At 37.4% G+C, this 12500-nt stretch overlaps 1 protein-coding gene across 2 annotated transcripts in view; it reads right to left on the bottom strand.

Moving 5' to 3' along the window:
* LOC144955860 (cAMP-dependent protein kinase catalytic subunit PRKX-like) overlaps window positions 1-12500 on the bottom strand; it is an 85884-nt gene that overhangs the window by 11389 nt on the left and 61995 nt on the right. For both annotated transcript variants that reach the window (XM_078886075.1, XM_078886076.1), the window contains exons 3-5: window positions 6528-6696; window positions 3693-3956; window positions 1836-1955 (exon numbers count right to left, since the gene is read on the bottom strand). In XM_078886075.1, coding sequence (XP_078742201.1) covers window positions 1836-1955; window positions 3693-3956; window positions 6528-6696 — 553 coding nt within the window. The remainder of the gene's footprint in view (window positions 1-1835; window positions 1956-3692; window positions 3957-6527; window positions 6697-12500) is intronic.

A 12500-nucleotide genomic window follows, 5' to 3' on the forward strand; every position in this document is an offset into this window, starting at 1 on the left:
ATGTGATAATCCATCTTTAGTCATCTCATGGGACAATTTAATATCTGTAATGTCCAGTGAGATTTTTGATAAAATGTCTATCAAAGGGCAAGAACCGAGTAACCCCCGCCTCCCCCCCCCCCTCAAAATAAATAAAATATGAAAAAAAACACCAAAAACAAAAACAAAATAAAACATCAAAAATTGAGCTTTTATATAACGCGGTGTCCATTTAACGAGCTCAAAACGCTTTACAAGAAATCGAAAGCCAACAGCAACGTCTAACACTAATGGATAAAACGAAACACGACGCTGGTAGAGTGTTATGATATTTTATTTGTATTTCGACGAAGAGCAACACTGTTATCAGTCAAGTACTCATTTTACACCGAGTGCAGTGAGAGAATGTGAGTTTCGAGCCTTTTCCAAGGACTCAATGTTTTGCCCAAAGCTAACACATAGGGCTCAAACTCGAGCTGTAACGATTTTCCACTCCTAACGGGTTATCTGCTGATAAAACATGGACGACTGCCCAACGATCAACTCTCTCCTTACCGACCATGTTCAGTATTTTTCCAAAATGGCAGGCTGGCTTACCCAGCAGAAACATCGATTTTTCTTAACTCAAACAATCTCTCTACAAAACAATTTCATTTCTTATTAATTAAACAAAGATCATTCTTCAAAGTTTGTGATGTACAAAATAAATCTGAATAAGAAAAAAATGTATATTGTGTCGTAACAAATGTGACGATTTTATTGTTGGTGGTAAGGAGAGGGTAAATACAGATCCCTTCAACAATTATTCATTTTTATTCGTTCCAGACCCAATCAACGAATAAACATCATTATTATTCGGTGATTTTTCGATTATTTGTTTGTCGTAAATGTACGGATAAGACCCAAGTCAGTCTAGCTCAAACCAGTGGCCTGCCGGCCCGGAACAGATCATAGGACATAAGGCAAGATGAGAAACAGATAAAAGGGGATAGAAGACACAAACAGTGACTTCCCTGTGCCCACCATGGAAGCGAACCAAAAACATAACGGACATACCGCAAGAGCAACGACAAAAAAAAAAACAACAAAAAAACAAAAACAAAAACAACAACAACAACACAAACAAACAAACAAACAAACAATCAATCAAACAAACAGAAACAACACAAAACAATGACAAAAAAAAACCCACAAAAAAAATTAAAAACAAAAAACAACAAAAAACAAAGACAAAAAAAAACCAATAAAAAAAAAAAACCCACAACAAATAAAAAACAAAAGCAAAACCCCAATCAACAAACCGTAAATCCAAGTCGCAGGACTTTTGGCGTGGCCATCGTGTGGCCTTGTGTATCTGGTTTGACATTCGCCATATGGACGGAAGGTCCAGGGTACAGACCAGAGCCTTTTGTCAGTGGTCTAGGGTTCGTGTCCTGCCCTAAGCTTGGTATAGTTAAGTCCTCTTCACTCACATTCTCCCATCCTAGTCGGTTGTCAGCTGATGAATACAAGTACTAGAAAATAAAGTCGTCTCGTCGAAAAAAAAAATAAATTACTGTAATCACCTAACAGGCGTCATGTCTCGTCGTACATGTTTACTGTTGGTGTTGGCCAGGGACCCCTTTTTTCAATATAGCGCCTACTAAATGCCCTAAATTTTCAAGATGGCCGCCGTCGGTTATTTAATTCTGATGATTTTTTGGGGGTCCGCCCCCCCTTTTTTTAATGACTTTTATATATCATGTATACAGTTTTGTTTTAGTTGATATTGCACCATATAAATGCTCGAGGATTTGTTTGTTTGTTTGTTTGTTTGTTTGTTTGTTTGTTTTCTTATTTATTTATTTTTGACCTACCCGACAAGCATTTCGTAGATGAGTATTCCTAACGACCACCAGTCCACTGCCTTGTTGTGCCCTTTGCTAAGGATGATTTCGGGGGCCAAATACTCGGGGGTGCCACACAGGGTCCATGTTCTGTGTCGTGGTCAGGGGGTACAGGGGGTGCAGGGGGGACAACAACACAAAAAACTAATTAAAAAAGAGTTTTAGTTTTATCGATTAAGATTGTGACCAAACATAATGGTTTATATCAGAACAAAAACAACAGTATAAATGATATAATAATAAACTAATAATAATAAATAATAATATAATAAATAATAATAATAATAATAATAATAATAATAATGAATATAAAATATAATAATAATAATAATAATAATAATAACAAAAAAAAAAAAAAAAAAAAAAAAAAAAAAAAATAATAATAATAATAATAATAATAATAATAATAATAAATAAATAATAATAATAATAATAATAATAATAATAAATTAATAAAAATATAATAAAAAAATAAAATAACAACAACAACAAAAATCAACGCCAATATCAAAACCATCCACTGCAAAGAAGTAAAAAAAAAAACAACCAACTTTTTAAAAAGCCCACACAAAACAAACAAACAAGAAAAGAAGAAAAAACAGAAAAAAAACCTTTTATTTTTATACATCACACACACACACACACACACAACATACATAATATATATATATATATATATATATATATATATATATATATATATATATATATATATATATATATATATATATATATATATATATATATATATATATATATAACTCTACAAAACATCATAGACAACGATGCAATCCCACAATACAACTTTAACAAGTTAAGCGACAAGAAAAACAAGGTGGTGTGTGATACAAATAAAGTTTTGAAAGATGATTTCTGAAGTTCTCAAAAAATGGTGCCCCATTACCTGCAACGTGTGTGAAAAAATCCGGGTAATGCTAATGACCATATGACTAGCAGCACAGTTTGATTCCTCTTGAGAGTTTGACATAGGATAAAGAATTGCTTCAGTTAGACTTCCTACAGAGAAATACTGCTACTAAGAATCTTTCACTATCTGAATAGATGCTGGAATCGCTAATCTCGATGTAGCAACGATAAAAACACGCTCAGTATCCGATGCGGCTGCTAAATTGATTTAAGAAAGAAATAAATCCACTCGTTGCCTTTGTGAGAGCCATTGGTTACATAAAGGAGAATCGAATCAAACTAGCAGTATTGTGCGATATAGTGCCTTAATGATTCAAGCACATTGTATATTATTGAATTTTTGGAAACGATAAGCCACGAGGAGTCTACGTCTGCACTAGACTCTACAATTATGTTACAATATTATAATAATAAATTTTACGCTCAGATCGTTCAGTCACGTCGGCTTCCATCTGGTACTCTCTCCTAAGATTAAGAGGCGCAGTCTATATCTATTTAAATCAAGTAAAACACGCTCTTGTTGTTAACACATCCTGTTATGCATCTTTTTAATTGACCCCATATGATGTTAATTTAGTTATATGTTATTTAATCATATTTTATAAAATTCCCCGTATTGACATAGCATGTGGATGTATAAACATATCTTGTATAATGACTTAGTATTATCACATTGTTGTACTAATGATTATATGTTGACTTAGTCATGTATAATGTTTCATTTGTATAATATGTACTGTATATTGTTTCGCGCATTGAGCATCACCCAGTGATGAAAATGTGCGTTATAAATGTCATGTATTATTATTATTAATACACAGACGCACCACACAAAAAAAAGTGGCTATGACTACAAACTAAAATATGAAGAAGAGACAATAGAGACAAACTCGTGCTCACCTGTCCATGACAACCTTGGCAAAGCCAAAGTCCGTGATCTTCAAGTGGCCATCACTGTCCAGCAGCAAGTTCTCCGGCTTGAGATCTCTGTAGACGATTGACTTGGCGTGGAGGTAGTCTAGGGCGACGACAATCTCGCTGGCGTAGAAGTTCCCGGCGCTGGCAGAGAATCGCCCCATGCTCCTGAGATAGGAAAACAGCTCACCGCCTGGTACGAACTCCATCAGCATGTACAAAAACGTGGGGTCTTTGTGGGACCATTGTCTGAAAAACAAACAAACAAACAAGATGGCCGATAGTAGTTGGGACCGATTAATCACCCTTAAAACTGTATTATATCATTATGTCTTGTGGCAAGACACTCGCCTTCGGGTCGGAAGGTTCTAGGCTCGAGGCTTGCTCTGAGCGGCTCATAGTTGAGTCCTTGGAAAAGGCTCTTTACTCATATTCTATCACAGTACTCAGGTGTAAAATGAGTACCTCACCGTTAACTGCGCTGTTATTGTCTCTGTCTGAAACAGAATGCAACATCGCCTTGTCATGTTTCGTCCTCCGTGTTGTCTTCTTGTTAGCGCCCAAAGCATGATTAGTGTATATTGCGATTCGTGAATGATCCATTTTAATAAAAGTTCCCGGCGTTAGATGAGCACTGTCGCAGGAAAACAGTTCCATGCCGGCCAGGAACGAACCCCATAAGCATTCCGACATGTGCTCTACCAACTGAGCTATCGGGACTCTCATTTTATTTATTTTCTTATTTATTATTTGTTACCCATCGGATCAATCTCAAACTATGCCGGAGTGAAAGGGTATGTGATAACATATGAAGTCGTTCATTCATCGGTGTGGCGGTGGGGGTGGGTTAATTAAAATGAATTATTTGACCTAAGTTTCCTATTTTTGCCTAAAGAACCAATTTTGGCGTCTAAGTCTCCTCGACGTCATACCGCTATGAGAGGTTAGGTCACCTTTATTTACAAACTTACAAATTGACGATGAAGGGATGGGATATCACAAACTTACAAATTGACGATCAAAGGATGGGATATCACAAACATACAAATTGACGATGAAGGGATGGGATATCACAAACATACAAATTGACAATGAAGGGATGGGATATCACAAACTTACAAATTGACGATGAAGGGATGGGATATCACAAACTTACAAATTGACGATGAAGGGATGGGATATGACAAACATACAAATTGACGATGAAGGGATGGGATATCACAAACTTACAAATTGACGATGAAGGGATGGGATATCACAAACTTACAAATTGACGATGAAGGGATGGGATATAACAAACATACAAATTCACGATGAAGGGATGGGATATCACAAACTTACAAATTGACGATGAAGGGATGGGATATAACAAACTTACAAATTCACGATGAAGGGATGGGATATGACAAACATACAAATTGACGATGAAGGGATGGGATATGACAGACATACAAATTGACGATGAAGGGATGGGATATCACAAACTTCCAAATTGATGATGAAGGGATGGGATATGACAAACTTACAAATTGACGATGAATTGATGGGATATCACAAACTTACAAATTGACGATGAAGGGATGGGATATCACAAACATACAAATTGACGATGAAGGGATGGGATATCACAAACTTACAAATTGACGATGAAGGGATGGGATATCACAAACATACAAATTGACGATGAAGGGATGGGATATCACAAACTTACAAATTGACGATGAAGGGATGGGATATCACAAACTTACAAATTGACGATGAAGGGGTGGATATCACAAACTTACAAATTGACGATGAAGGGATGGGATATCACAAACTTACAAATTGACGTTGAAGGGATGGGATATCACAAACTTACAAATTGACGATGAAGGGATGGGATATCACAAACTTACAAATTGACGATGAAGGGATGGGATATCACAAACTTACAAATTGACGATGAAGGGATGGGATATCACAAACTTACAAATTGACGATGAAGGGCTGGGATATCACAAACTTACAAATTGACGATGAAGGGATGGGATATCACAAACTTACAAATTGACGATGAAGGGATGGGATATCACAAACTTACAAATTGACGATGAAGGGATGGGATATCACAAACTTACAAATTGACGATGAAGGGATGGGATATCACAAACTTACAAATTGACGATGAAGGGATGGGATATCACAAACTTACAAATTGACGATGAAGGGATGGGATATCACAAACTTACAAATTGACGATGAAGGGATGGGATATCACAAACTTACAAATTGACGATGAAGGGGTGGGATATCACAAACTTACAAATTGACGATGAAGGGATGGGATATCACAAACTTACAAATTGACGATGAAGGGATGGGATATCACAAACTTACAAATTGACGATGAAGGGATGGGATATCACAAACTTACAAATTGACGATGAAGGGATGGGATATCACAAACTTACAAATTGACGATGAAGGGATGGGATATCACAAACATACAAATTGACGATGAAGGGATGGGATATCACAAACTTACAAATTGACGATGAAGGGATGGAATATCAGAAACTTACAAATTGACGATGAAGGGATGGGATATCACAAACTTACAAATTGACGATGAAGGGATGGGATATCACAAACTTACAAATTGACGATGAAGGGATGGGATATCACAAACTTACAAATTGACGATGAAGGGATGGGATATCACAAACTTACAAATTGACGATGAAGGGATGGGATATCACAAACTTACAAATTGACGATGAAGGGATGGGATATCACAAACTTACAAATTGACGATGAAGGGATGGGACATCACAAACTTACAAATTGACGATGAAGGGATGGGATATCGTGGACAAAATGGCTTTCTCAGACTTGATGTGGTCCTCTTGTTTTAGTTTGATGACCTGTGATATGGCCATGACCTTCAGGGCTTTGTAGTCCTTGGTGACCTTGTGTCGGGTCAATACCACACGCCCAAATGTACCCGTTCCTACAGGGAAGAGAGAAAAAAGAATAAGAATATATTATGAATAAAACAACCCTCTTTAAAAGTTTATTTTTAAAATTAAAAACAAAACTGGAATGTTTTTGGAGCTCGATCCTCACCTCAAAGTCATTTTAGCCTAAGTAAAAAAAAAGCATTAAAAGTGGTGAGGGAGAAGAAAAAAAAAAGGGGGGGGGGTTAAGTTCCGTTTACAAGAACGTATTGAAAAGCAAGAAAATCACGTGATTGTTTTAAACAAGACAATAAAGGGGTTCAAGAGAGATCTAACCGAGTGTAATCAGAAACCAATTATAGATGGAACGAACTTGACGTCACAATGCTCTTTAATTATTTTAAGCCAGCCATTTTTATGAGTAGAACTCAATAAATAGTATTTATCTAATACAGTAATGGCGAACCCACACCGGAGACTGACTCCGACGACCTGGCACTGCTGTCCTCTGCCGTCTTCCGGATAAAGACGTCGGGCACGGACACAATACTAAGAATCAAGAGAAGAGCCGCTAGACACCTAACCATAATAAGCACCCGGCGTCTTCTGTCGTTTTTTTTTTTTCCGAGATTGGTTTGGGTAGGTCTAGCGGCTTTCTCTTTATTGTGTCCGTGCCCGACGTCTTTATCCGGAAGACGGCAGAGGACGGCAGTGTCGGGTCGTCGGAGTCAGACTCCGGTGTGGGTTCGCCCTAACACTGTTACGGAACGGGCCGAATAACAAGGAATATTTTGATTGGTCAACGCTAAGTAACGATGAGAATCATCAATTCTCTCTGTAATATCCTACCCATCAGACTGAACGCTTCAGGTTACACATAGTTTTGTGGGTTGGTCCGGTATATGTTTGTTTTTGTTTTGAAGGGTTTTACGGCGCTTGCAACACATTAAGGTCATATCACCGCCAGTAAAAAGGAAGAAAATGGGATAGGAAAAAGTTATAGAATAACAATTAAACCACCCAAGAAAAGGAAAGACAAAGGGGAATTGGTTCAAATAGGAAACAGATGTAGACTCCAAGAGCATACTATCAATGTACTTTGAGATCACCTAAAAGTCTCATCCAGACACAAGCACAGGTCCCAACTAAGTGGAATACACTCAAATGTTTACAAATCATATATAATATGTAAATAAAACAAAACATAATACAGTGCATAACAGAGAGATTTTTTGTTTTTTTGTTTGTTTGTTGCTTTAGGTCTCTTCCAACACAATTGAGGTTATATGAGAGACCGCTGAAACAAAAAAACAAGCAATCTAACAAAAATAGTACAAATGTAAATCAAAATCATAACCTAAAGATATCATAAGCTAAATTATAAATAACCAAGAACAAACAGGCAGAAGATTTACAGAAAAAAAAAATCCCCTGTCAAAAATACAATCACAAACCAAAGAAGCAGGATAGGCTAGTAAAGAGAAGAAGAAACGACATCACTATCGGATCGTACACCCATGCGAACATCATAGGTATATGATTCAAGGGTGATGCTCCCATCCAACCACCCGCATAACAGAGAGATGATTTACAAGGAAAACATATTATCTCCAAAAACTCTAACTATATATTTGACTGTTTCCCTCCCAGCCAGGGTATCCGGACAGGGCCAAGAGAAAACCAAGTAATCTAATTCCAAGACAACGACAGAACGCATGTTGGAAAACAGATCTAGGGGGATAGAAGACACAGTATGTACCTCCCTGCCCACTATGGGAGGTCAGGAAACCCACCCAGGGTACGGTATATCATGCTGGTGGATGTTATGAGTTTTATAACTAAACGTATACCATCAATTGACGTTATTTGTTTTTTTTTTTTTTGTTTTTTTTTTTGTTTTTAAGGGTTTTACGGCGCTTGCAACACATTAAGGTCATATCAGCGCCAGTAAAAAGGAAAAAATGGGATAGTAAAAAGTTCTAGAATTACAATTAAAGCATCCAAGAAAAAGTAAGACATAGGGGAACTGGGAACAAATAGGGATCAGATGTAGATTCCAAGAGCATACCACCAATGCACTTAGTTTGAGATCCCCTATAAGTCACATCCAGACACAAGCACAAAATCCAACAAAGAGGAATACACTCAAATGCTTGCATTATACATTAAAAATAACACATAACAGAGAGATGATTTACAAGGAAAAAAATATCATCACCCAAAACAATAACTATGCATTTGACTGTTTCCCTCCCAGTCAAGGACTCCGGCCAGGGTCGGGACAAAACCGAGCAATCTCACACCAAGACAAAGACAGAAAGCAAGTTGGAAAACAGATATACGGGGATAGAAGACACGGTAAGTACCTCCCTGCCCACTGTGGAATTGACGTTATTGACGCTTTGGGTTTAAGTAAAATACTCAAGGTGAATTATAACAATACGCAACCCTTTTTGTAAGCTTTAACGTATACATTCTGATTGATAGAATATTATAGTGAGAATTGATGATTCAAATCGTTACTAGGCATTGACCAATCAGAATATTCCTTGACATTCCACCCGCTTGCTACCCTTTGGATACATCAAAATGAACCAGAGAGTAGGCACTGGTGTAAGATAAAGATATGAAAAAGTGTGTATGAAACAGTTCCGTCTTTAGATTGTTTCATACAAACTTTTTCATATGTCTATCCTTTGGATAGGACGATAGTCTATGGCAAAGTACTTTCCGCTAGATCTAACAGACCCAGATAACCAATCACTGCTCCATGGACAGGAGAGATGGGTCAGAAAAAAAATATCGACTGCACCCAGGATCAATTCAGGTTCCTTTGCTCTAGCAACTGAGCTATCGGATTATTTCAGCGTCAGTAAAAAGGAAGACATGGGAAACTACTACTACTAACAACTACTAACTACAACTAACTACTACTACTACTACTACTACTACTACTACTACTACTACTACTACTACTACTACTACTACTACCACTACTACTACTACTACTACTACTACTACTACTACTACACTACTACTACTACTACTACTACTACTACTACTACTACTACTACTACTACTACTACACTACTACTACTACACTACTACTACCACTAACTACTACTACTACTACTACCTACTACTACTACTAACTACTACACTACACCAACACTACTACTACTACTACCACTACTACCACTACCACCACTACTACTACCACTACCACCACTACCACCACTACTACTACTACTACTACTACTACCACTACTACCACTACCACCACCACCACTACTACTACTACTACTACTACTACTACTACTACTACTACTACTACTACCACTACCACCACTACCACCACTACCACCACTACCACTACTACCACTACTACCACTACTACTACTACTACTACTACTACTGCTGCTGCTACTACTACTACTACTACTACTACTACTATTAATAATAATAATAATAATAATAATAATAATAATAATAATAATAATAATAATAATAATAATAATAATAATAATAATAATAATAATAATAATAGTAATAATAATAATAACAATGCTATATCTAAGGTTAAAAGGCCTCCATTGAGAGCCCAATCGACATAAGTTCAATCCAATCCCTATGCAGGCGTTATAATCCTGTACGCCACTTCTCCCAAGTGGATTAAGATTAACCTGGTCTCTTACAATTAATTTGGGTCTAACTGCGAGGACATCTCAGGTTACAAAAGGCCTGGCTTATCAAGACAAGTCAATACATCTAGAAATAGCGATTGCATTGACTGACTTATTTATTATGTGTGTAGTGTGTTCGTGCAAAATACAAGTAGATTAATATTGCAGTTAATGCAATAGAAGTATATATATATATATATATAATATATATATATATATATATATATATATATATATATAATATATATATATATATATGTATATTATATTATATATATATATATATATATATATATATATATATATATATATATATATATATATATATAATATAATTCAAGTATAATTATGATCAACTTCTACAATATTGCTTCGTGCATACGATATGATCATAATTATACTTGAAATATTATATAAGTAAATAGCTCCTTTTATCGAAAAATTGAACACTTCTATTTCACGGTTTTCATTTATATATATATATATATAGTAATGAACAACACTGAACAGAACACATGAACAACACTGAACAGAACACATGTTTTATATAACAAAATGTCAAACATGGAGCGTCTCGGGATCAAAACCCTTCTTCAGCCATTAGTAAAGCAATAAAAACAATAGATCGCTCCAAATCCAGACAGACGACAAAACGTATTCGGTTCGTCTTGTCACGTCTTGCCACGTCTTGTCACGTCTTGCCACGTCTTGTCACGTCTTGTCACGTCTTGGCACGTCTTGTCACGTCTTGTCACGTCTTGGTATTTTATTCTTTTCAGAAGCTGTTATATTCATATTTCCACAGCTTCTAGCAGCCAACAGCTTCTAGCAGCCCATAGCTTCTAGCAGCCCATAGCTTCTAGCAGCCCATAGCTTCTAGCAGCCTAGTATCACTTGGGCAGAGATAGAGATACAAAATCAAAAATGTCAAATATAATGAAATTCTTTCAAACGAAAAATTAATTACACGGAACACAATAAAAGCCACATTTTTCATCCCAAGAGGCCATTTCGTCGACTGAGTGCCAAAAGTGACTATGGCCCTCCCCCTCCCTCCACCCTTTTTTCCCTATAATTCTAAAACTAGCACCACTGAAATGGCCACTTCCTGTTTCATAGCATCTATTGATTCCTTTTAACATACTTTTTCGAATAATTGTTTCTTCAAGGGCGAAAACCTCAACAAGAATGAGGAAAGCTGAAGACAGATGTGAATAATTATTTATCGTGTCTCCTCCACTTCCACCACCATCAACAACAACCACCACCAATACCGTCAACAACAACAACCACCACCACCATCAACAATAACCACAACAACCACCACCAACACCATCAACAACAACCACCACCACCACCATCAACAACAACCACAACAACCACCACCAATACCGTCAACAACAACAACCACCACCACCATCAACAATAACCACAACAACCACCACCAACACCATCAACAACAACCACCACCACCACCATCAACAACAACCACAACAACCACCACCAATACCGCCAACAACAACAACCACCACCACCATCAACAACAACCACAACAACCACCACCAATACCGTCAACAACAACAACAACCACCACCACCATCAACAACAACCACAACAACCACCACCAATACCGTCAACAACAACAACCACCACCACCATCAACAACAACCACAACAACCACCACCAATACCGTCAACAACAACAACCACCACCACCATCAACAACAACCACAACAACCACCACCAACACCATCAACAACAACCACCACCTCCACCACCCCCCACCACAACCAACAACAACCACCACCACCATCACCACCACCACCACCACAAACAACAACAACCACCACCACCATAATAATAACAACAACCACCTCCACCACAATCAACAACCACCACCACCACCACCACTTCCACCACCATCAACAACCACCACCACAATCAACAACCACCACCACCACAATCAACAACCATCACCACCACCACCACTTCCACCACCATCAACAACCACCACCACCATCACCACCACCACCACAATCAACAACCACCATCACCACCATCACCACTTCCACCACCACCACCACCACCACCACAATAACAACAACCACCACCACCACCACCCACAACCACCACGGTCATGAATATGTGGTGATGTGAGGTTTCCTCAAGTTAAAA

Source organism: Berghia stephanieae, chromosome 10 (genome assembly GCF_034508935.2).
Source record: "Berghia stephanieae isolate SIO BIC M18660-M18661 chromosome 10, UCSD_Bste_1.3, whole genome shotgun sequence".
NCBI lineage: Eukaryota > Metazoa > Mollusca > Gastropoda > Nudibranchia > Aeolidiidae > Berghia > Berghia stephanieae.